The 26,839-nt window shown below is 42.5% G+C and overlaps 1 protein-coding gene across 1 annotated transcript in view; it reads left to right on the top strand.

Moving 5' to 3' along the window:
* Nucleotides 1-25,123, top strand: part of CFHR5 (complement factor H related 5) — a 57,252-nt gene extending 32,129 nt beyond the window's left edge. Inside the window, exons 16-29 of the mRNA XM_053390966.1 lie at nucleotides 3,372-3,542; nucleotides 4,735-4,908; nucleotides 5,989-6,189; nucleotides 8,428-8,610; nucleotides 9,130-9,306; nucleotides 11,054-11,230; nucleotides 12,240-12,413; nucleotides 13,376-13,558; nucleotides 14,201-14,380; nucleotides 15,759-15,923; nucleotides 16,880-17,050; nucleotides 18,070-18,246; nucleotides 19,603-19,779; nucleotides 24,918-25,123. Coding sequence (XP_053246941.1) covers nucleotides 3,372-3,542; nucleotides 4,735-4,908; nucleotides 5,989-6,189; nucleotides 8,428-8,610; nucleotides 9,130-9,306; nucleotides 11,054-11,230; nucleotides 12,240-12,413; nucleotides 13,376-13,558; nucleotides 14,201-14,380; nucleotides 15,759-15,923; nucleotides 16,880-17,050; nucleotides 18,070-18,246; nucleotides 19,603-19,779; nucleotides 24,918-25,123 — 2,516 coding nt within the window. The remainder of the gene's footprint in view (nucleotides 1-3,371; nucleotides 3,543-4,734; nucleotides 4,909-5,988; nucleotides 6,190-8,427; nucleotides 8,611-9,129; nucleotides 9,307-11,053; nucleotides 11,231-12,239; nucleotides 12,414-13,375; nucleotides 13,559-14,200; nucleotides 14,381-15,758; nucleotides 15,924-16,879; nucleotides 17,051-18,069; nucleotides 18,247-19,602; nucleotides 19,780-24,917) is intronic.
* Nucleotides 25,124-26,839: the final 1,716 nt, after the last annotated feature.

Below are 26,839 nucleotides of genomic sequence, written 5' to 3'. Positions count from 1 at the left end.
TTTAGCATGCCAGTATCCTCTCAGCTTCAGTCCCCATTCTGTAAAATAGAGGTACTAATAATATGAAAATTAGTTGCTGGAACAATGTTTTCAAGCACAATTCGAAGTGTTGGTGTTGACCTTTAAAGTCCTAGACAGCCTCGGCCCAGTATACCTGAAGGAGCGTCTCAACCCCCATAGTTTAGCCCGGACACTGAGGTCCAGCTCTGAGGGCCTTCTGGTGAGAAGCAAAGCTACAGGGAGAGGGCCTTCTTGGTAGTGGCACCTGCCCTGTGGACCGCCCTCCCATCTGATTCAAGGAAATGAACAGCTATCTGACTTTTAGAAAACATCTGAAGGCAGCCCTGTTTAGGGAACTTTTTTAATATCTGATGTTTTATCGTGTTTTTAATATTCTGTTGGGAGCCACCCAGAGTGGCTGGGGGAACCCAGCTGGATGGGTGGGGTATAAATATTAAATTGTTGTTGTTATCTATTTGAAGTACTTTGGAAACTTAACAAGCACGGTGTCTGTGATTGGGAGAACCTGTGGCCTTCCAGATGTTGTTTGACTCCAACTTCCATCATCTCTAGTCAACACGGTCAAGGATGATGGGAGTTGTAGTCCAACAATATCTGGAGGGCCACAGCTTTCCCATCCTTGCACTATATGAATGCCAAAAACGAGTTCATCCTTTGGAAAATAATTCCATTACTAAACCACTTACGTGGTGTTGTAGTACCAGTGATAGGAGGTCTTAGTGCTGTTTCCTGACCAGTAAGACTTCTTAGCAATGATACTGCAAAGAGGCACCTTAGCAGAAGCAGAAGAGGAGTTTTACTTGGCCAGGCCTGGTAGACTACTTGCAATGGCCTGGCAGAACAGATTCTGCCTGCAGGCCACAGGTTCTCACATGACTTTAATGATTATTCTGGAAATGCTGTTTGCTGTGTGTGTGTGTGTGTGTGTGTGAGAGAGAGAGAGAGAGAGAGAGAGAGAGAGAGAGAGAGAGAATTTGTTGCTTTTTCCAAATGCAATGGTATGTCAAAAAAATTGACTTGTGTTCCCAAGACTGATGTATATAAAATCTTCCTTTTTGTTTAAGTTTTCCAATATGGCAAATACATACTCTGGTTGCCTTCATGAACAGAATCGATTTTCATTCTCATCACAGAGCCCTGTGCAATCTCATTGGCTGAAACGGAAAGAAAGAAAGTTGAGGTGGTTGGGCAATCGGATGAGCTTCATTTTCAAAACTTATATGTACAACGTGGTACTTCTGTTGAGCTTGCTTGTAAACCAGGACATTTTCCTGCAGCAAATTATTCCCCATCTGCTTTTGTAATCCGGTGCAATGGAGAAGCAATTGTGTATCCTGAATGTGAAGGTAATTCAATATGGCATTATTTTTAAAATAACAAAATTTATATACTGCTTGAAGAATCTCAATAATCACTGGTTAAAGAATACACCAAGTTCTCATTGGGCTGTTTTGTGTTATGTTTGCTCCCTTAGTTTGTTCTTCTAATTTTTTTTTCCCTGCTTCTGAAAATGTTCTGTTCTGTTGCCCTGCAATGGTTATGTGGGCTTCATAACTCAATCCCTGAAATTAAAATCAGCATGCATGATGACCAGGGGTTTCTCTTTCCAACTTCTTCAGAACTCATGTCTTCAGTGAAACCTTTGTCTGAACTCCACACCCCTCATCCCTCGTTGAAACAATGAGCACATAATAGGAGCATTTTCTCATATTCCTCTCCAGTGACACTTGTCTCTCCCATTCCACTTCTTCCTTGTGTCATTGCTATCTTTGCCTTTCTTCTTTCTATCCTGTGCCCCTATTGAAATTTAGATTGTAGGATTTGTCTTTTTTGCCCTGATACTACTAGATAAATAGATTGGCTTAAAACAACAGCTACAACTCTTCATATACAGAGAGAAAGCAGCGCTTCTAATCCAGGTGGTTTTGCCACTTGTTTTTCTGTTTCCATGTCACATGTTTACTTCATTGTTTTTTTAAATAGAAATTACATGTAACCCTCCAAAGGTGGCTCATGGCACTTTTAGACCTCGAAGGAATATATATCATGGTGAGGATCTAATTCAAATTCAGTGTGACAGTGGATTTCATCTAGCTGATGGACAAAATATAGCAGAATGCACAAGGAATGGATGTTCACCTCTACCACAGCTTGTAGAGACAGTGTTTTTGGAAAGGTCATTTTTGTTCTCACCAAGGCTAATGAATGGCCAAATACTGGATTTGTGGCCAGGCAGAGAAGCAATCCAGTGTAGAGCAAGGCATTTTCACGCATCCAAAATCCTTAGGCAATGAGGGCAAGCACAATTCCAGCAGGAGAGGAGAGGCCATGGCTCACTTCCTTTGTTGTGCTTCTATGACATAGGGATTCACTTTTTGAGGAAACGAGTCGCGATGCTCAAGGGAAATGCTCAGGATGATAGGGAGGCAGTGCCATCACTGCCAGTTAGAGAAGAAAGGGGAAGGTCAAGGCAGTGAGGAGCTCAGCACAGTGCAGTGGCAGTGGCAGTGCTGGACTCACTCTGCCACTGCACCTGTCACACAACTCCCCACTGCCCTGCCCCCCACTCTTGGTAGTTGGCAGCAATGTATGATATTGGGTAGCCCAGGTGAGCAATGCCAAACCACCCACACCAGCCGACCAGCCACAACTGTGTGTGTGTGTGTGAATACACACACACACACACACACACACACACACACATAGTGACAAATTGTCAGTAAATGTTGGCTAACATATACACATTTTTGCAAAGCCATTTCCCTCTACATTATGCATTTTTGTATGCTATTTTCCAAATATGTATGTATTTTAATCCACACAGTACCCTAGCATATGCACCTTTCTACACATCAGTTGGCCAGAGAACTGCATTGCAAAATTCAGAGCAGTGAGAATTTCAAAGGATGTCTGTGTTTTGGTTTCTGTTTTTTTTTGCGAAGGCAAATAACATTCACGTTCAAATACAGATTCAGCTTCAAATATTGATAGGATCAATTCATATTTAAGCAGCTAGGAAAGGTTGTTAAAAGAGAAAAAAGTGGTGTGTCACTGTGACGCCTAAAGATTCTTTCAACACCTAGGAAACATATGGAAGCTGTTGAGAATATTTTATGTCACTGGGCTTGAATCTAGTTCACTCCTGAATGAGAATTATGACTTCAGTTCTGCATTTATCCTGCTCTCATGCATGATTACGTGACTCCTTCTGAGTTCTGGCACCTTAGAAATGGGAATACAGTGAATTGTTCATAGAAGGAACTTTTTAGAAACATTGAATTACATTTCTCTTTGTTACAAGTTAACACCTCGTTTCCTAATATGGAAATTTTGTTTGTATTTTGCAATAGAAATTACTTGCCAAAAAGAAAACATTGATCATGGATATATACTAAACCCAAAGAAACTTTACAAAGAGGGGGACCGACTGCGCTTCTCATGTTCTAATGGGTACAAGCATGCTGAGAGATCGGATGCTACATGCACTCGGAATGGGTGGAGTTCAAGACTTGCGTGCATAGGTTTGTATGTTTCCACTTCCTAGAGCTGTCGTTGTTTCAGTGTAACCCTGTGCATGTTTACTTTGAAGTAAGCCCACTCTGTTGCACAGCTCTCTGAGGGAATTGTGCACAAGACTGCAATTTTAGTCAAGTGGATTGGATTAGATAATTTAAAATAGATCAGAACGTTGTCCTTGTTGAATCGGGACAATGATTTTTACACCTTTAAAACTATGCCATTTTGTGTTTTATACCGGTATTTATTTATTCCTCACTTACATCTTGCATATAGGAGGGAATGCTTCCACAGTGGTGTCCGGAAAGGCACCTATTATTATTATTATTATTATTATTATTATTATTATTATTATTAATATACCACCCAATAATCCAGAGGTTTCAGGGTGGTTCACAAAAAAGATCTATGACAGCAGAAAGGGAAGAGAGGAACATCTAGAATGGCAGTGGCATGTTGCAGCACTGTGCCTATATTATTTTAAAGGGACTAATAATTTGGTGATCCAAGAACAGAATACATGTGCTTTTGTTCCTTTTCAACTTTTGTTCCTTTTCAACAAAATACATATTGCTAATCAAGTAAATTTTCTTTAGCAAGTTCCGCTGATTCTGGTTTTGCAATCTTTTGCTAAGATGTTTAGATGTGAATTTTAATCTGTTCTTATTCTACTGTTATTTTATCTTTTTGAAAGTTATTATTATTATTTTTACTTTCTTTTTTTGTAAATTTATTTGAGTTTTTCAAATTAAATTTTACAATAGCATATCAACATACAATATAGAAACAAGATTCCATAGAATCTCCTGGACTTCCCTCATCTCCTTTGTGGGTCCTATTGCTAGTCCTTTCTTCCTGCATCTTTTATAATTATCCAGATCTTTTGCATCTCCATTATGTCCAAAATTCACCATTAAACTGCAAGTGTTATTCCAACCTGACTAACAATTTTAGGTGTTTACAATGGTTTTTAAGATATAAATTTTCCCCTTTCCTTATTAAGACTTTGGTCTTTGAAATTATTGCTTTTCTATCTTATTGAAAAATTTATTAATATTTCATAAATCACTTTGAAGTTTGTTTTTAACAAATAATAAATACGTTCTCATACTGATGTACTGAATTATATCTAGCCAGGGAAAGAGTTTGTTGCTTGATCTGTTGTTGACCAAGTGTCCTCCTTGTATTCCTCCATAGAAATTGTCTGCTCCCCACCCCAAGTAGAAAATGGAGACTTCCATCCTAAGCAGAGTTACTATGAATATCAAGACACAATCGAAACACAGTGTGAGCCTGGCTATCAGCTTCAGAACCGCCAATCCCCTTCCATGTGTACAGAGACGGGGTGGTCTCCTCCTCCGATATGTATTCGTAAGTAGCCTTCTCTTTGCAGTTTCAAAACATGAACAACTAGCATTCAATGCATCCAACTTTGTAGTTTATGAATTATATGCCCATCACGATGATAGTTGAGGTGTGTGTGAAGGAAGAGCCAAGAACCTCTACCTATTGCTCTATTACTAGAGGTGAGGGGCTGTGCATGGAGGCACATGGGGTCCCTTGGATGGAGGCTGGGTTATTCACAGTCAGAGTAAGGGCTCAGATTTTTGCCCACTGAAATGTTGTTCCCAAGTACAAAGTTTTATTGCCATCATTCACAAATATATCAGACGAAATAATGATAATAATTTATTATTTACACCCGCCCATCTGGCTGAGTTTCCCCAGCCACTCTGGGCGGCTCCCAATCAAGTATTAAAAACAATACAGTGTTAAATATTAAAAACTTCCCTGAACAGGGCTGCCTTCAGATGTCTTTTAAAGATAGGATAGCTACTTATTTCCTTCACATCTGAAGGGAGGGTGTTCCACAGGATGGGCGCCACTACCGAGAAGGCCTTCTGTCTGCTTCCCTGTAACCTTACTTCTCGCAATGAGGGAACCACCAGAAGGCCCTCGGAGCTGGATCTCAGTGTCCGGGCTGAACGATGGGGGTGGAGACGCTCCTTCAGGTATACAGAAATAGGGATGCAGGCACATCCGACTGAATGTCTGCATAGGCTCAAGCTTTTTGCAAAGATTTGATTTCAATGCTTGCTAAAATATCGGAGTTTCCCGCACCATTACCCTATGTCCTTGTTCTAAGGGTCAAAAGCTTATCTCTGGGCTGGAGAAGACTGTGGTCTTCAAGCCCCAGCAAACTGTCTTTCCCCAGCTCTGACTGTTCCTGGCAGCAAACGTGGGTCTGGGGACCACCTGCATCTTCTGCCACAGTCATCTATTTCTGTTTTCATACACAGACCAAAGAGGGAAACCCAGATAATATTCAGACACTGATACACTTGAGCCAAATGTGCATCCTCCATTAAACCAGCCAGACCAAGGAAAATAGCAAGTGGAACATCCTGTTTATTTATGTTTGGCTTAACCTTTTTCTCATCTTCTCCAAAGCAAAGAACTGTGACTATATTCGGATTGAGAATGGACAACTATCTGATACCTATGAACGCTGGAAAGACTACTATTTTCCAAAAAGGGTGGGACAAACAGTTGACTATAGTTGCAGTTATGGTTTTCTACCAAGAAATAAAGAAACATGGGGTAGAAGTTTATGCACCAATTTCGGCTGGAATCCAGAACCAAAATGCTTCAGTAAGTTAACATTTCCCTTGCATTCTCAACTTTGATGAGAAATGGAAACGACAAAATATGCCTCTTCCGAAAGATGTGGAAGGAAAATGTGTAACGTGGTTAAACAGTGAGTAATCAGAGTGGAAAACTTTAAAATTTAATATGAAAATGTCTTCATATGGCACCAAAAATATAATAACCTGAGTACCAGGTTGACCCATTTGGTAGTGGCGATTGTGTTCCATAAATATGGGGGGGGGGCTGATGGAAAGGCTTTCTGTGTGATCACCACCCCCTGATATCAGTGGAAGATCTTGGCATTTGGGCAGGTGGCTATGGACGTAGGGGTGGGTTGGATCATCTTAATCTCTCATCCTTGTGATCGCCACACAAGTACATTGTAAGTCCCTTCTGTCAAATGCCTGTGTAATATTTTAAGACAAAATCCTAAATATACGCCTATTCTTTAAGTATAAAAAATAATAGTTATAATGGTATTTGAAGGGGTTCCATGGTACACTTTTTCCTTTAACAAAAAATCTAACTGCTCAAGTTTGGTGTAATAAGTACCTGGTGGCCATAGTGCTTTATGATGTGACACCCCTTCCTGGGTAATTGTATGGAGAGAGAAATGGTTGCCCTCCGATACCTATGGAGTCACCTCTCTTTTTCTCTATATGTCACACATCACAATGTGTCCCGTCCCCCCGCTTCCAGGGGCCTCTTGTCAGTGATGGATAAATCTGTTAGTTTTAGTTTCTTTGGGTTTCTAATTTTTCCAATCTTAAGTTCATTTCTCCACATTTCCACATCAGTTTATTGGTTTGAGTGTGTGGTGTGTGTATGTGTGTGTGTGTGTGTGTGTGTGTGTAGTGACAAATTGTCAGTAAATGCTGGCTAACATTGTATGGCAGTTTGCCTAACATAAACATTTTTGCAAAGCCATTTCCCCCTACACAATGCATTTTTGTATGCTACTTTCCAAATATGTATGTATTTTAATCCACACAGTACCCTAGCATATGCACCTTTGTACACATCAGTTGAACAGAGAACTGCATTGCAAAATTCAGAGCAGTGAGAATTTCGAAGGATGTCTGTGTTTTGGTTTCTGAATTGTTTTGCGAAGGCAGATAACATTCACGTTCAAATACAGATTCACCTTCAAATATGAATCGGATCAATTCATATTTAAGCAGCTAGGAAAGGTTGTTAAAAGAGAAAAAAGTGGTGTGACACTATGACACCTAAAGATTATTTCAACACATGAAGGGGTCCATAAAAGACCTATTTTATAAATCACATTGTGTGTCTATTTTCTACATATATATGTTGCAAAAGCATATAGGAAAACTTTAAACCAAGTCTCTCGAGTAATGCACCATCTATCTTGAAAATAATATTTCAATTGTGGTTCGAGGACCCGATCCCCGCATAGTGGAATGAAAACACAAGGACACGTGATATAAGGTTAATGGGCAAGAAAAGGCCACAACTTTATTGATTACAGCAAGTGAAAAGGTATTGGCTTAGGCATTGGATTACGTCATCTGACTCCACCCACTCGGAGAGGGGTGAGTCTAAAACAGGGGGGTTTATTCACCAGTAGGTGGAGCCTGTTGATGCTAATCCAACTATAAGCTCTCCCCTGATGTCACCGAGGGTCGTGCCATGGCCTCCCTCCACGCAGGCATCGGACAGAATACACAACCGCCAGATTCCTTTAACGGAATACCCAAAATTGAAGGCGTAGGCGATGGCCACACTTAGCCCTTCCACACACCACAACACATTATTCCAATGCCTAACCTACCCACCAATACCACGAAAGTTGTGACGATTGCTACGAGGTAGGCGAAAAACCAAAAAGCCTAATGCCAAATGGAAAAATTCCTACCAGGCCCCCTGGACAACCAGGGCGACCAACCTAAGGTCCATAGCAAGGCCAAAAGAAAGCTGAGACCCTGAGCTCTAAGGGAGTGGAGGGTGGGTGACTCACGGCGGTCCAACGAAGAGAGAGCCAGGAGGCTGGCGCGGCAGCAATTTGTGCTGCCGTACACGCCCCCTCGCAGGCACCTGATTGGGTGCCTGCCCGTGGGCGTGGGCGCCAGCCAGGTGAGTGGGAGGCAGGGGGCTAACGCCCCCTGCTTGAGGCGGAGTCTGGCCCCGACCACAACCACTCCCCTCTTTGCAGGAGGAGAGTCTTTGCCAAAATATATGTCAATCAATGATGTAAGCTTCTTCTTTTTTCCCTTTTAGAAATATGTGATATTCCTAGACTGCTTGCACATGTTACATTCAATACCCATACTTGGCAGAAGTTCATAGAAGGTGATGAAATTTCGTATTCTTGTGAGGCTGGATATCATCCTACAAATCAACAAGCTAAGGCCGTGTGCACCAAAAATGGCTGGTCACCTACTCCACGTTGTAATGTAAAAAGTAAGTGTTATTTATGGAATCCAATTTGACAATATAGAACCTGAGAACCTGGAGCCTGCCCTGTCCTGCTGTGAACAACCAGTACATTATATTATTTTCTTGGACTTCTCACAGTTATTGGAAAGCTTAAGGATGTGCATGTTTGCAAATCTCATGTTGATTTGTAATGAGTAGCAGAGGAAAAGAGGCCTTTGCAGCACCTATCTCTTCTGAACATCTCCTCTTCACTGGGTGAAGCAATCACAAGCAGTCTTGGTACTTGCCAAACATGTGGTAGATGGAGCTGAACCTGGAAGAACTTGTTTAATATTTGTACTCAAGGGGTGGGACTTCTGACAGGCTGTGGAATGAACCTTAAAGTCTCTCTAAAACCTGAGCTACATAACTTAACCAGACTAGATCTCAGTTGAGAAATTTATGAAACATTGTAGTGGACTTCACAAGAAGCTGATTCTTAGCTAACAAAGCCCACCATAATTTATGGGTTCATGTATATAATATGTTCCTTTTCCTCATTAGAAATATGTCAACTCGCGGAACCACCAAATGGCTTTTTCACTGAAAGAAAAAACCGATATAATTTGAATGACAAAATATCATATCGCTGTCAGCCTGGCTTCACAACTCCACAAGGACTTGAAACGGGAGATATACAATGCCATGAAGGAGGGTGGAAGCCTGAACCAAAGTGTATCCGTAAGCAGTTTAAAGAATCATGTATTATGGATGAAAAATGGGTTGGTTTAGACCACACATTGGAAAAGTCATTAACTTAAGCTTAAAAAGCAGTCTGCTCTGATAACCATGTGCAACCTGGCTAAACTCTACACAATATGGACTTCTTCTGTCTGTTTCCTCCATCTTCTTTCAGTGGTAGTAATTTCGAAAGCAAAATATTGAGGAACGTATTACAGCAGGAGACTCAAACTAACAACAAGAAGTTGTTTTCTTGGCAATCAATTGATGAGAGACAAAGTTCTAGGCCTCATTGATGAAATGCAAACTGGCAAATCCATCTTAGAGTAGTCAAGGAACTCAAATGTGAAATTGCTGTCCATTTAGCTACAATATGTAACTTGTCCCTCAGATTAGCCTTCATAATGAGGTCTGGAAAATAGCCAATGAATCTCCAGTTTTTAAAATGGGATCCAGGGAGAGCCTGGAAGTAATAATAATAATAATAATTTTATATATATATATATATATATATATATATATATATATATATATATATATATATATTATACCCTGCCCTCCCTGGCCAGAGCTGGGCTCAGGGTGGCTAACATCAATAAAATTACAATAAAACATAATGGGGGGGGGCAAACAAACAAACAAACAAACAAACAAAAAAACAGTTTATTAAAATACAGGTTAAAATACAATTTAAAATGCGGCCTCATTTTAATAGTAGCCCATAAATCGAAAACACAAGGGGAGGGAAACATAAGGGTCAGACTGAGTCCAAACTAAATGCCAGGTGGAACAGCTCTGTCTTGCAGGCCCTGCGGAAAGATGTCAAGTCCTGCAGGGCCCTAGTCTCTTGTGACAGAGCGTTCCACCAAGTTGGGGCTAGTACTGAAAAGGCCCTGGTCCTAGTTGAGACCAATCTAACCACCTTGTGGCTTGGGACCTCCAAAGTGTTGTTATTTGTGGACCTTAGGGTCCTCCGCAGGGCATACCAGGAGAGGCGGTCCTGTAGGTATGAGGTTACAGTTGCTTAATTTCTATTCTGCTTGCTTAATGCCTGTTCTGGGGAAATTTGTGGAAAGTATTGTGAAAAATAAAATAAGCAACCATATAGAAAAAGAAATCTTGCTGAGGTAGAAACAGCCTGGCTGCTGTAAGGGCAAATCCTGTCTCACCCACTTAGTAAAGTTCTTTGAGTGTGTTAGCAGGCACATATGAATGGTGGTGATCTGGTTGACCCCGTGTACTTGGACTTTGAAAAAGCTTTTGACAAGGTATCTCACTAAATAAGCTTAGCAGTCATGAAATAAGAGGTGAAGTTCCTTTATGAACCAGGAATTGGTTAACCAGCAGGAAGGAAGAAATGGACAGTTCTCTGAATGAAGGGATTAAGAAAGTGAAGTCTCTAAGAATCAGTAATGGGACCTGTTCCTTTTAACTAGCTCATAGACAATCTAGAGTTAGAGGTGAGCAGTGAAATGGCCAGGGAAGCTGGTGATACTAAATTTTTCATGGTCATTGTAACAAAAAGAGACAGTGAAAAGCTCCAAAAGGGACTCTCCAAACTGAGTGAATTGGTGGTAGAATGTCAAAGGCAATTCAATTTAAACAACTGTAAAGTGATGCATATTGGGGGGGGGGGAATCTTAATTTCACACGTATGTTCATGGAGTCTGAACTAACAAGATTTTAGAGCATGTAAACTGATGCTATAAAACCAATCATAAATATAATTCATTCTTTATTTCTTCAGAGACATGCCAAGTACCAACTCAAAATAATGTAATCTTTAACACAAGTCAATCGGTTTTCTTGTTTGAAGAAATACTTCACTACAAATGTAAAGATGGGTTTGAAACCATTAAAAAGGCCACAGCTGACCATGTAGTATGCACAGAGAATGGATGGAGTCCAAATCCTGAATGTCTACGTAAGTTATAAAATATCATTGTTTAATTATATAATTACATAACACAGCCTTGATATAATTATATAACACAGCCTTTGTCCATCAAACAAGGTTTGTTTCACTGATGTTTTCTATGTGGTTAAATACACAGGCCACTAGTTTATAATCTTTCAGAAGCAAGGCCTCCATTTATCCTAGATATACACTTTAGGATTATCTAGTATGTCATAACCAGCAATACTCTGGTTTCTCTTCAGATATTGCTATAACCAGCAATATCCTTTATTTTCTTCAAGTAATTTTCTCCCAGTGATTCCTAATGATTTTACATAACTAAAATGCCTCAAGTTGGCATACATTGGTGATCTAATTAATAATGATCAGTAAGAATATATGTACTCATCTCGGATGTAATAAAGTAAAATATGAAGCTGGATTTTTAGCAATCTGATTCTGTAGATGAAATTGCTACATATAGGAGTCAGGCAACTTGCTCTGTGTTTAACAATGTGTTTGGCTTGCTCAGAGTTCATAGAAAACATCTGAGAATAAAATACCCCAACTGAAGCACCTTTTTGCAGTGGTTCCTCCATCCAGGCAGACTGATAAGAATCCTTCACCTGGAATGTAAAGAATGAAGAAAAAACAACAGGAAAGCAAAAAGTTAATGGAATATATCCAAGCTCAGGTTGTTCAAAGAATTCACACCATCTTCTAGATTAAGAGTAGCACCAGCAACTCACCTGAGTGTGCCAGTTGTTGTTGTTGTGAATAAATAGAATTTGACTTCTTCTAGAGAGATTTTCAGGCACGGAAATTTTGAAGGTATGAGGAAGGTGGACTCACCCAATAGCTGAGAAACATGGCATGCTGTCTTGTTAAAGATTTATTGGTCTCCACTCCCAGGGGGTCAGAGGTTATGCAAGCCTGCAATAAGTTTGATGAGCATTTGCAAACATTTTGCTCAGCAGTTTAATTTCAGGCATGTTTGTTTTGAAATGCAATCTGCTTTGCTCAACATTTCCTTTAGCAATACATTGTGATGGTTTCCTTCTGGAGAATGGGCTACTTGACCCTAGAAAGAACCAATATCAGCACGGAGACGTGGTGAAATTTTCCTGCCGCGGAAACAACAAAAGAGTTGGGCCTGACTCTGCCCAGTGTTATCATTTTGGATGGTCTCCACAGCCCCCAACGTGTAAAGGTATGCATTTTTTTTCATAGCTTATACAAAAAGTAAATATCAGTGCGCTTGTTATTCTTAAAAATTTCCTGGCAGCCTTTTTTAGTAATGTTTCTCCCAAGTCTTACTGGGGAAGATTTCACTGGCTAGTGCACAGATATATATATATTGTTTAGTGTTGTGTGGTCAATGGAGTATGGGAAGGAGGTGACGCCGATGGCACTGTGGTCTCAACCACTAAGCCTCTTGGGCTTGCCAATTGGAAGGTCAGGGGTTCGAATCCGCGCAATGGGGTGAGCAAATTAGCTGCTGGAGTTTGGATTACATATAAATAAAGGCAGCTCCATGTATAGCAATGGAGGAAGAATCTGTTTTAAACAGATTTATGTAGGGAATTTGCTGGTTCCAACCTGATTGAGATTTGCTCACATTGCACTGCCTATTGCATCGACCAGCCAGTTATGTCCAAGCTGTCTCTGCATTGCTGAGTTCTGAAAGAGAAAGAAAATGCTTGAAATGAAATGAAACACAAAATTATATGGTATGTTATACACACAATATACCCCATTATATAGTCCCATTTGATACAGGTAAATTTCATCATATGCAGGGGTTACATTCCCTGCTACCATGTGTATAAGCAAAATTATGTAAAGCAGGAGTAACCCCAGAATGGCCCTGTGTGAGCATCCCTACCTATTTGTGGCTGGGGGGGGGGTTTAATTCAGCAACATGGCAACCATTTCCCCCTGGCTTCCTCTACGCAGTTGTGGGTAATGGGTGAAACTAGGAGCTACATAAGTAGTGCTGATCATTTGAGTCTTTCCCACATAAATGACACCATCCATTCCACACAACTGGCTGGAACTCAGCACATCCAACATCATTTCATAACTGTGAAAATTCTATGTGGAAGGGTGTGCTGTCTAGACTTATTTTGAGTCAACAGATACAAGACTGAAGTGATGCTCTCTTACTTCCAGCACAAGTCGATCCTTGTCAGCCACCCCCCAGCATTTCGGATGGCAGTATTAGCGGTGACCTTCGGGAAGAATATGAACATGGAGAAAAGGTGGAATACAAGTGTAATTTCGGATTTGCAATGACTGGATCAAAGTTGACTGAGTGTTTGGATGGACAGTGGACATCTTTACCACTCTGCAAAGGTAAATTACAGGTGCAACTAAGGCATGTTCACAGGGCAAATGCTATGTGCAGATAAAACTGTTTTTGTTAACTCAGCAAAGTCCACCATGTGCATATATTCCACTAGGATTTCTTTTCTATTTGCATGCTGGGAATTCTGTCCCAGAAGTTTCCCAAGTTGCAGGAGAAGAAAAAGGTCTGCCGTGGGAAGGTGGAGCGTAACATTTGATGTCTCCATATGAAGCAGAAACAGACCATCTTAAGTGTCTTCATGTTTTGTTTTATCATTGAAATGCTATGTTTACCCAAATGTGGAATAAAAGAATCCATTTCTAAATTCCAGTCTTAAGTTTCCAATGCTTGGGACCGGAAATAAGATCAAAATGGAACAGAGAAAAATAACAACAAATCAATGCTCAGTTCTTAAGAATGAAGTTAAAATCATACAAGCCATAATAATATCAAAGTCTGCCTCTTCATTCTACTTCTGCAATATATACTGATGAGCTGAAAAATGAAGGCCTGCCCTAGGCATTTTTTATCTGGTGTGTAGGAGAGGCTGAAGAGAATGAGCAGCCAAAACAACTGGGGACTGAGATTATAGTTTTAAGAAAATAAAAACTCATATTTTGTTTCACATCATTTCCTTCTGTTTTCAACAGAGGAAACCAGAGCTTGTGAAGTACCTCCAAATATTAGAAATGGACGCCCTGTCAGTGTTGACTCAGATAGATATCTGCATGGCAAAACTGTGGCATATGAATGTAATGGAGGTTTTTTCATTGTTGGAACTATAGAAGCTGTGTGTCTGCATGGGCAGTGGGAGTTACCATCATGTGTTGGTAAGCTATTATTATTGTTTATTGAATTTATATACTGCCCTACACCCAGGGGTCTCAGGGCGGTTCGCAGAATAAAACCAAGATATAAAACCACAAAATACATAATAAAAACAGAAACAACAAGCCAATAGCCCCCCCCCCAAAAAAAACAGAAGGGTAAATCAGATCAACCAAAGGCCTGGTTAAAAAGGAAAGTTTTTGCCTGGCGCCTTAACAGTGTATAATGAAGGCGCCAGGCAAATTTCCCTGGGGAGAGCATTCCACAGACAGGGAGCCACTGCAGAGAAGGCCCATTGTCGTGTTGTCACCCTCTGGACCTCTCGAGGAGGAGGCACACGAAGAAGGGCCTCAGAAGATGATCTCAGGGTATGGGTAGGTTCATAGGGAAAGAGGCGGTCCTTGAGGTATTGTGGTCCTGAGCAGTTTAAGGCTTTATAGGTCAAAACAAGCACTTTGAATTGAGCCCGGAAACTAATTGGTAGCCAGTGCAGTTGGACCAGGATCGGTGTAATATGCTCAAACAGCCTTGCTCCAGTGAGCAGCCTGGCCACTGAATTCTGCACCAGCTGATGTTTCCAAACCGTCTTCAGAGGCAGCCCTACATATAACGCATTGCCGTAATCTAACCTTGAGGTTACCAGAGCATAGGCAAGAGCAGTTAGGCTATCCCTGTCCAGATAGGGGAGTAGCTGGGCCACCAGCCGAAGCTGATGGAAAGCACTCTGGGCTACCTGAGCCTCAAGTGACAGCAAAGGATCCAGGAGTATCCCCAAGCTACGACCCTGCTCCTTCAGAGGAAGTGTAACCCCATCAAGAGCAGGCGACCTCCCACCTATCTGGTCTAGGAAACCACCCACTAACAGTAGCTCAGTCTTATCTGGATTGAGCTTCAGTTTGTTGGTTCTCATCCAGTCCATTACCAAGGCAAGACACTGGTCCAACACTTCCACTGCCTCACCTGGAGATGTAAAGGAGAAATAGAGCTGAGTGTCAAGCTATACCATTACAAATAAATGCAACTCATATATATAGACACTTTTCATATTTAATTGCCATTTATTAACATAAGCAATTATATGCTTGTGATCCATTGGACGGGAAATTAGACCTACTGCCAGGAGACCTCTGCCACAGACATACTTTGTGGTCTTATTCAAGTCTGTTACTACTTCTTCACCTCAGCTGCCCTATAAAAAAAGGCAATAATTATGGTTTCTCCTCCCAAACTGCTGCAAGGATTGACTGCAAAAAAGACTGAAAGGCGTATTGGAAAATAGATGTCCATGAAAAATACCAGTGAGATTTTCTAGTTGATTAACTCCATTTGATTGTGATTTGCTAACAAACAACTTTACTTAAACAATATTTGAATTGTTAGATGTTGCAGCAAAATGTACACGTCCACAGAATGCAGAGTTTGTACCATTTGCTTCTCTGGAGAAAAGTTTTATGCACAACAACGTTGCAACCTACATCTGTGGTTCCAATCAACATAAAACAAAATGTGTTAATGGAAAATGGTCACCTGAGCCAGAATGCACAGGTACAGTTTTGCATGCTATATACAAATGCATGGTTTCTCAACTTGAGTGACAGATGTGGCCACTGGAAGCAAGAGTGGGACAGACCTGTTCAGGAGTGCCTTCCTGGGTAGGCTAGACTCAGCTCCTTTGGAAAGATCACATAAAGCTTCCTTTAAGATTGCATGAATTCTGCATGCCTTATGTACTCGGCTGGTGTGAGATCAGGATATTAGTTTATCCACTTCAGGAGCAGAAGCATTGCTGCCACATGGGAAAGGCAATCAATCAACCCAAGGACAGAATTAGCAGCTTGCAAAGCAGTCACTACAGGCTGTTGGTTCTTGCAAATAGAGGCACAGGGTACATTTGCCCTTCTGCATCCCTGTCTGAGAGCACCATCCCTGGAGGTCAACTGTGATGCCCAGGATTCAGAAACACATAAAACTGGATTGGGTGGCGTATCTTGCTACTTTCTCAACAGTGACCTTCCGGTAGCTTTATAATAGTAAAATCTGGGTTGAGTTCACATGTCAGATTTAGGTTGCCAGCAAGAACCTTTTTGGTATACCACAAGAAGCGTGCAAAGCTGAACTGAACCATACGCAGGTTAAAACACTGCAATAGAGGAAGGTTAGCATGCAAATATTTCAGGAGCGACAGCAACTCTCCACACTTCTGAAGACAGACACCTCACCTGCACTGAGTTTTGGAGACCCTGATGAGGCAACATGGGGATCTCACTGGAACTAAACTGGAGAAGTTCTGCTTCTCTTGCAGGTTTTACCAGGCAGCTCTTTGGTCCAAGACCAATGCAACTAACTCATTGCAACATTGAATCCATTCAAGGGATAAGGAGGTTTGACTAGATGCTCACCTTTCATAGATTCTTAAATGCTCTTCTCTTTCATCGTTTCCTTGCATAACTCTATATCATTGAATTCTAATGGACTTTTATTTATTTATTTATTTATTAAAGCATTCTGTCCACCACCACCTCAGCTTCCCAATGCCATTGACATAACTGATACGAGAAACTATAAGAGTGGTGAGGAGATAAGCTTCAGATGTCAGGAGAACTTCTTTCTTCAAGGGCCACAAAAAATAAAATGTGACAATGGAAAGTGGCAAACCCCACCGCGCTGTTTAGGTTAGTATGATCTTCCTTTCATATTTCCCTTTTTTGTTTTCAAGAAGTCAGAGAATTGAGGGCGGTGGTGTGTGATTTATAAACTAAAGAAGCAGAACCTTTTTTAAAAACGAAAAGAAACTAGAAAATATAAATGACAATGTGGCCTAAAAATGGCAATTCCTCTCTCAAATTATTCTAAGGACACAGTGAAATTTTGGAACCTACTCATACAGAAGACAGTGACAGCCACCAAGTTAGATGGCTTGAACAGAGGACTGGAGAAATTCATGGAGAAAGCCATTGATGCCTATGCTTTGCATATACCAGTTGCTGCAAATCACAGGAAGGGAGATTGCTCTTATGCTCAGATCAGGCTTGTGGGTCTCCAACAGACATTTGGCTGCCCACTTGAGGACAGAACGCTGGCCTAGAAGGGCCATTGACCTGACCCATCAGGCTCTTCTTATGTTCTTCTTATTTAATAATGGGGATTCAAACCAGGGATGTGGGTGCTGCTGTGGTCTAAACCACTGAGCCTCTTGGGCTTGCTGCAATGGGGTAAGCTCCCATTGCTCTGCCCAGCTCCTGCCAACCTAGCAGTTCAAAAGCACGCCAGTGCAAGTAGATAAATGGGTACTGCTGTGGTGGGAAGGTAAACGGTGTTTCCGTCATGGTGTTCCATTGTGCCAGAAGCGGTTTAATCATGCTGACCACATGACCCGGAAAGCTGTCTGTGGACAAACACTGGCTCCCTTGGCCTGAAAGCGAGATGAGCGTCGCAACCCATCTAGGGGTCCTTTACCTTTTTTTATAAATAGTAATGCACTTGTGAGGTAATAAAGATGTTTATTCAATAGATCAGTGGTTCCCAAACTGTGCTCCATGAAGCACTCGGTGCTCCACAAAGCATCTCCAAGTGTGCGAAGAGATTAGAAAGGTAAATAAATAAATAAATAAATAAATAAACACTCTGGAAATGTTTTTATGCCATTTAATTGTATTCATGAAGACCGCATGCTATATAACTCCCTTTCCAGATACAACATGTGGAGATCCCCCTGCAGTTGCCCATGGTGAGGTAAATAATAGTTCCCAGAGAAAGTATCTTTCTGGTGAAAGTGTGGAGTATCATTGCCATGAAGGTTTTGAACTTGGGGAATCAAGTACTTCAACATGCGAAAATAGGGAGTGGTCCCCACCGCCAACTTGCAGAGGTAAGAAAATATTCTTATGATATAATAATAATTTATTATTTACAGTCCACCCATCTGGTTGTGTTTCCCCAGCCACTCTGGGCGGCTCTCAACGGGATATTAAAAACACAAAAAAACCTCAAACATTAAAAACTTCCCTAAACAGAGCTGCCTTCAGATGTCTTCTAAAAGTCAGATAGTTGTTTATTTCCTAGACCCTCAGAGCTGGACCTCAGCTTCCATTCAAAAGTGGAAGGTAACTATATATCCAATGAAGATCTTTCAATGAGACTACAGTCTTGTTCCATCAAGAGTATGTATGGAAGACATTTTGCCAAACCTATAGAAATTGTGACACTGCTTCACTTGAAGTGTCCTGCCAACCAGCAAACATTCAGAGTTTTGAAATATTCTCCCTCATGCAGAATTGAGGGTAATTCAAATTGTAGTCTAACATTTTGTTGCTTTAATATTTCAACCATGATCTTGCTTTTGGTTTTGGGAAGCACTTGAATGTTTCAGAAACTTTTCAGGGGCTTCTCAGTGCGAAGCTGGTCTACTGGCTTACCATCCCTAGTCAGAACAGACAAGCTTCTGTGAAAGAAAACTTGATCGATAGTACCTGATCCACATTTACTGGTTTTCCTCTGTAATGCACAGCAGCAAAAGGCATAATGTGTATTATGGGCTGCACTGTAAGATTATGTGGGACAGTGGCAAAACCCAACAGATACAGCCAGTGCTTATTTTCTAAGAAAATGTTTAGGGGTACGCTCATTTTGACTCAAGAAAATCACTATTTTATAGTTCAGATTGGGGAAAATAAATACAGTAAATGGACAAAAGTACAAAGATTCACAAAATGTTTAGGGGTATGCGTACCTCCAGGAAAAAAAGCACTGGGTATAGCCATTGCCCTGCTTAAACTGAGAGTGTGCTTTAGGTTGTGACTCCAGAATCCTGCAATATTTAGGATTTCTTTGGGAGTCAAATTGAAACTTGAGAGCAGGCAATTAGGAAGGTGGTATAAAAGTTTGAAAACCACTGGACTAAGGACCTGGCCAGAGTTAAACATGTATCTAAATTCTGTGGATTGGCCATGGCAGACATATTAAATTACTAAACCATCTGTTTTCTTTCCCAGTAATATTTATGTTCTTCAACATTTAACCCATTGTGAACTTCTCTGATTACTGATCCCTCTGCCCACTTTCTGGCTGCCTTCATATCTCACTCTTGGGGGGGGGGCAACCAACAACACACAACTCCCCTCAGCCTTTGAAATGCAGCTTTGTTCAGTATTTTAGTAGGGAAATCCAGACACAGGTATGGTGATATTTTTTGAGAATCATATTTTCATTTGTATTATCTTCTCAGAAAAGTCGTGTGGGGAGCCCCCCAGACTCACTGATGCTGCATATGAAGGATTAATAAAAAATCGCTATGAGCCTGGGGACCTGATACCTTTCAGCTGTGCACCAGGTTATGCTACAGAAGGATCACGGAATATTACATGCCACAAAGGAAAGTGGTCGGAAGCTTCAACCTGTGAAGGTATGTTGCATGTTTTGCCTGGGTAACAATTCCAAAGGTAGTTTACTTCTGGGAACAGAGCAATTCAACCACTGGTTTGAACAGCAAGGGGCATAGTGAACAAGCAAGTACATCTCTGTAGATGTTTAGGCTCACAAATGTGATTCTGCTTAAATCCTTTACATCTCCAGTTAAAATGATCTGGGGTAGAAAGGCTTGGAATGAACTCTGGTGATACCTTGAAGAGTTCTGCTGATCAGCTTTGGCAATACAGTGCTACATCGGTTTACGAACTTAATCTGTTCTGGAAGTCCGTTCTTAAACCAAAGTGTTCTTAAACCAAGGCGTGCTTTCCCATAGAATGTAATGGAAAATGCATTAATCCGTTCCAGACGATGAAAAACAACCCCTAAAACAGCAATTTAACATGAATTTTGCTGTCTAATGAGACCATTGATCCATAAAATGTAGGCAATAATCAATGTACTGTACTATAAAATAAATAAGACAGTATTGTAGATGATAAAAAAATTGAAAAAATTTTCTTATGTACACTGATGATAGTCATTGCATGGACAGGCGGAGTCCCCAGATCCCGCGCGGTCCCCCCGTCATGTCGAATAACGACTCAAGACAACGTGCTATGGGATTAAATTGGCCACAACTTTATTAAATTTCAAATGTGGGTAGACCTTGGCTCAGGCATTGGGCGTTCTCCCTCCCCAGTCCCCAGCCGGGGACCTAGGGAGCATCAGGGTTATCCAGTGTGTGTGGGGGGGGATGGGCCTGCTCTGGAGAACATATGTTCAAGCAGAGATAGCCGCCCCCGTAACGCCGCCGCCGCAGGGGAGAGCAATGACGACCTTTCGGCGTACGGTCAAAGTCTCCCTTCAGAAAACCCCTTTAACGGGGAACCCTGGTATCGCCGCCGCAAAGAGGAAGATGGACTAAAGGATTCCGCCCAAGGCCTGATACCGCCAAAGTTGTGACGTTTTGCTACGGGAAAGGCGAAACCTGCCAATGCAGGGAAATTCCTTTCCGGCCCTTTAACAGCGACCTTAACGTAGCAGCGCCCGCATACCTGTGAAGAAAAGTTAACCTGCAAAACCTGTGAAGAAAAGTTAACCTGCAAAATAAGACATTAACTGAGGGTGGGTAGGGTGGGAGAAGCTCTGGAGCCAAGTGAGGATTCCCAGGTAAGATCCTCCCTCTATTGTGTGGGCAGGTAATCCCTCCCCTACCTGGCCTGGTCTCCTTGGCAACGCTTCCCCCAAGTGGGATTGGACAACTGACTGAGGTAGGCGGAGACCTCCAGGTATCCCACCTGAGGGAAGGCAAAGCCAAGCCTATGCTGTTGGAGCCGCTCCAGATCTAGGGGCTGTACGCGTCCACGCAAAGGGCGCCCCCCGTTTTAAGCGGGGAGCGGTAATTGTTTGGATGGGGGGGCTTTTATCCATTTCTGCAGTCACACAATCAACCAGTAGCTGTACTGGGTTCCACACAGTCACAAAAACGAAGGCACAAGCCATAGTCACATGTCGGTCCCGTAAAACGAAGAACAAGTCACAGTCAAAAAAATGCAAAAGCCACACAAACAAAAACGCAAAAATATAGCAAAAATAAAAGCTCCAAATGTCACCTCTGTATTGTGTGGGTGCTCGGGACTCAACAGGAAGCCTCTGATTAGCAGCGGGGGACTCAATTTACAAACAGAACACACTCAACAGGAAGCGGAACATGTTCCGCTTCCAAGGCAAAGTTCATAAACCAAAACACCTACTTCCGGGTTTGCAGCATTCTATTTCCCATTTGTTCATAAGCTAAGCTGTTCTTAAATCAAGGTACCACTGTAGTGTGCTCGATCAGGCAAGAATCTGGGCTCATCCACACTGACCTTTCATCCTGCACTTTCTAGGCAGAGCTCCAAGCTTTAAAGCTCCACATCTGAGAGCTTTTCTGTGGATTGCTGTTTGCTCCAGTTCAGCAATGAATGGGTATTTGTGAGAAAAGACAGCTTCCGATTTATGTGAATGCTACTAGATGCAGAACGTTCTCTGACAAATCAGAGAAGTGGTCAGCCACTACTACGCTTGGAGAAAAGAGAGCTTCTGATCAACATCACGGGTCCTTCTAGTGCAGCCTTCCTGCTGCCCTGGGGTACCCTTTTATTTGTATCAGCACCTGAGCAGTCCCTGCAAGCAGTGTGTCCCATTGTACTGTACCTCCCTTATCAACCCAGGAAGAAGTGGGCCCACAGCACACACGTAACCTCTTCTCGGGTTGGAATCTTCCTGGGAAATCTATATAACGTTAAAAAACTGAAAACAGCAACTTTTTGGATGAAGGCTCTTACTGCCAGCACTAGTTCCTTGGCAAGATTCATTCTGGCAAATCCTCTCCGGTGGTGTGAACACTGTTGCAAGTGATGGTGGGGGCAACAGCTCCTTCTTTGCTTCCCTCCCATGCCTCACAAACAGAGAGGGCAAACAGCAGTGATTACTCCAACCTTCCATCATTCCCCACAAGGCAACCTCCTGACTCCTCCTCCATCTCCAATCTCAAAAGCATTGCAGAGAGGAATGTAGATCCCCGCTCTGCCAATATTAATTGTCAATGAAGGCATTGGGAAACGGGGATCATGACATTGCATGCATGGATGAATGGAATGGATGCTTTTTTAGACCTTGGTATGTTTGGATGAATGGAATGGGTGATTGGGGGCAACATTTATTCCTTTTTGTGGAGTGGGGCATTTTTGCCCCACCATTAGATTGTAGGGCCTCAGAGGCTGGCTGCATTTAAATCCTGTCCCCAGGCTTAAACTTCCCCACCCCTGATGTAAACTGTTGCTAAGTGATACATAATGTAAATTGGTTTTCTGATGGTTATATTTAGGAATTTAGTGATGAATCCCAGGTTCGGCTGCCGTCATAATTGTAGACGTCCCTTTGTCAAATTTAAACTCTGCCCTGAAGAAATAATATTGCCTAATACAATTCAATTAAAGGGCAGTGGCAACATCCAGCCAAATTATTCAATGTAGTTATTCTTCCCACTGAAATCTATGCGACATAGAGCTTAATTTGGCCTATATTATAGCAGAACAAATCAAGTATCTTAGAGATACAGTGGTACCTCAGGTTAAGTACTTAATTCGTTCCGGAGGTCTGTACTTAATCTGAAACTGTTCTTAACCTGAAGCACCACTTTAGCTAATGGGGCCTCCTGCCGCCGGGGCGCCGCCAGAGCACAATTTCTGTTCTCATCCTGAAGCAAAGTTCTTAACCTGAAGCACTATTTCTGGGTTAGCTGAGTCTGTAATCTGAAGTGTATGTAACCTGAGGTACCATTGTACTTAAACTAAATGGCCTTGGGTTAAAATAACTGTCTGAGGTATGGATGGATCTGTCAATTTCAGTTCTTCCAGCTTCTCCTTCTTCCTGGGCTGCCCAGACAAGAAGACCCCCCTTTTGGCTTCACTGATGTGGTTCAAAGGAAAGCAGTGCAATACATTTGGCACCAGCTTGGCTGTAGCAGTTGCTGGAATGAGGTGTTCAAGGTGCCATCCAACTGTTTTAGGGACTCTGCTCTGGATTTGTGTAGAGTTTACTTCCCTTCTCCTAAAGATATCCCGCAAGGCAGTGAAGATTCAGGATCAGAGCTTTCCTTCTCCTAGATGGGCTACCTAGTTGGTGAGCCCCATCTGCCCCTCACAGCATTTGCAGAAACTGCCTTCTTAACTGTTGGACCCACTGTTGATCTTTGCATGGAGGTGTGGCAGTTAAACCAATGTTTGGCTTTAGTTAGGCATTGGACAGCAGGATTGCAGGTAAGCTTGGACCTCCTTAACCATGATCTGTAAACATAGGCACCAACTCCTAGGGGCCGAGACATTTGGGGGTGACTTCTTTCCCTTGCACAGGGACGCGGGTGGCGCTGTGGATTAAACCACTGAGCCTAGGGCTTGCCGATTGGAAGGTCGGCGGTTCGAATCCCCGCGATGGGGTGAGCTCCTGTTGCTCGGTCCCTGCTCCTGCCAACCTAGCAGTTCGAAAGCACGCACCCCAGAGTCGGTCACAACTGGACCTAATGGTGTCAGGGGTCCCTTTACCTTTACCTTAATATTCTGTTGGGAGCTGCCCAGAGTTGCTGGGGAAACCCAGCCAGATGGGCGGGGTATAAATAAACTATTATTATTATTATTATTATTATTATTATTATTATTATTATTATTATTGCAAGGGGTTGGACTAGAAACAATTAACAGGTCCCTTCCACCTCTGTATTTCTGCATTCCCAGTTCACTCTCTGGATCTGTGCACACAGCCAGGCAAATTAGAGTTGCTCTTTTGAGAATGGTCAGTGGCAATGAACATAATATGCACGCAGAAGGGTCTGGTTTCAGTTAAAATAATCTCTGTGCGCATGGCTTGTAAAGACTTTAGCCTGAGAAGTTGAATAAATAGTTCTTGGCCAAATGGATGAATAATATAAAATTCCTGCATATGTAGCCTGTCAATTTATTAGTCCATTTCATCACAAGCTGTTCATACCCTACAAGCAAAGCAGTGGCGGAGCGTGGGTTGTCAGCACCCGGGGCAAGTAATTTGCGCCCCCTAACCCGTGGATTTGTGCCCCCTAACCCCCAGATGTTGCGCCCGGTGCGGCCGGCCCCCCCTGCACCCCCCACGCTACGCCACTGAAGCAAAGCATTGTATTCAACTAAGTTTCACTTACCGTATTTTTCGCTCTATAAGACGCACCAGACCACAAGATGCACCTAGTTTTTGGAGGAGGAAAACAAGAAAAAAAATATTCTGAATCTCAGAAGCTAGAACAGCAAGAGGGATCGCTGCGCAGTGAAAGCAGCAATCCCTCTTGCTGTTCTGGCTTCTGGGATAGCTGCGCAGCCTGCATTCGCTCCATAAGATGCACACACATTTCCCCTTACTTTTTAGGAGGGAAAAAGTGAGTCTTATAGAGCAAAAAATACGGTAGATTTTCTCAGAGGAGACCGATGGATGGGACTACATAATGAACCTCAATTGATTTCAGTGGGTATGACTAACTTTTGGCACAACTCAAAAGTTTTATTTGTCGAGTGAACTCCTCATTGTCAAATTAATCTCTATGATGACATGATTTGTGCTTTTTTGCAGTTCCTTGTATAGGAACCGAAGAAGATATGAATCAGAACAATATCCAACTGAAGTGGAGATACAGTGCAAAATTATATACAGTATCTGGAGACGTGACAGAATTTGACTGCAAATGGGGCTTTGGGCCAGATCCATCCTCTCCTCCCTTCAGAGCCTTATGCAGAGAGGGCAAGTTGGACTATCCAAGATGTATCCCTATACGTTAACTGCAGTTAAAGCACAATAATAAAAAAATCAGCACTCATAGGTGAGATTTTTGTCAGTCTAGAGAAAGCAATGTGTATTACAAAAGAAGGTCTATACCAGTATTTAATGAATATTTTCAGTCCTGGCGCTGACCTTAAGTTGTATCATGGAAATCACTTTTCAATATTTAACCATATACGTATGTTCATTTTTCTCATTTCCTCCCTGTGTTTTCCCCTCTGTTTTTTACCATCTCTTATTTTCTCCTGCTCACTCTCTTTCCTTTCACTCTTTTCATCTTCCTCTCTTAAAGTCCTAAACAGAATTAAAAAGATAAAAAGTGGTTCTGGTGACACTAGTAAAACCCAGATTAAGCCATGGCACAGCATATCTAGGGGTTTTAACTCACAAGCAGGAAAAAAATCTGATTCCTCACTCAGCCATTGGAATAAATTCACCAGATCCATTTAAATTTCAGTGCTGCTAAGCACCAGTCATCACAACATGATTTTTTTAATATATACCAAAATATCTGAAGCCTCCCAAAAGCGATGTCACCGCCACCAACCTGTCCAGTGTGGCAGTGTGTTTGTGAGGTCAGGATTGCATCAGTGCATCCTCACAGCCCTGTTTCTTGCCACCTCCCTGGTCCCATACCAACCAGGTAAGCATCAGTGACGCTTCTGTTGGAAGAGCAGCTTTGCAACCCTGCTCCACTACCCAGCCACTCTTGCATGTGAGTACATTTGGGAAACTGGCCTTAAGTTTTCATTATGTCAAATGCTAATTGTCAGAGCTACCCTAGGTCCCAGCTCACAAAGGACCAACGCTGCTTCGTTGTTAAGTATAAAAGTCTTTATTGAAGTTCAGTTTCACTTCCAGAGCCGCAGCGCGCAGCTCTACGTCTCAACTGTTAGACCGCTGATGCTCCGTCTGAGTCTCCTCCCCCTTGACACCAATTTAAGATTCTAGCCTTGCTCCACCTTTTCCGCTGCTCCTTCCTCCTCTGGGTCCGCCTGCCCGCCGGGGTTTCGCCCTTTCTAGCCTCTTCTGCCGCTGAGTCCCCTGAACCTTCTCCCTCCCTCCGGCGGGCTTTAGGAGCTGGTTCCCCATACGGGTCTCCTGCTGTCCCGCGCGCCTGCACATTTGAACTTGGCGCGCGCGCCCAGCCAGCAGCTTTCCTCCTGACCGTTTCACTGCTGCTGTCACTGCTTACCCCTTCGGGGGGGCTAGCTGCAACTGACCTCCCTTCCGTTCCCCCACTCTCCGATGGAGGCGTGGTCAGCCCTGACTCCCTCTCTGGAGGAGACGCTGGCCCTGACGCATGTGACTCTTCCCCCCCACTACGCTCTGGTGGGGAAACTGGTCCCGATCCTCCACTGCTGCTTTGGGGTTCCCCTCTGGCTCCTTGTTTCTGGTGCGTCTCCCCTGGGACCCCCCTTGCCCTGACCATCGGCGCCCCCTTCTGGGAATCTTCTGATTCGCTGGAGAAGCTCATGGAATCTCTTGGGCCACTGTCATACTCTCCTACGCTGCCCTCGGATTCTTCCCCTTCGCTCTCCAATTCCTCTCTCCCCAGTGCTCCTGCTCCTGATTCCCTCACACTAATGATAACTGCTATAAAATAATGACCAAGTGGTATATGGGCCCTGAAAGAATTCGAAAGACAACTGGGAACTTAGCTAATAAATGCTGGAAATGTGGAACTTTATTACACATTGGAAACTTTATTTATA

This window comes from Podarcis raffonei, chromosome 6 (genome assembly GCF_027172205.1).
Source record: "Podarcis raffonei isolate rPodRaf1 chromosome 6, rPodRaf1.pri, whole genome shotgun sequence".
NCBI classification, from domain to species: Eukaryota; Metazoa; Chordata; class Lepidosauria; order Squamata; family Lacertidae; genus Podarcis; species Podarcis raffonei.
The sequence above is the reverse complement of the archived record's forward strand: the minus strand, read 5'-3'. Positions and strand labels throughout refer to the sequence as shown.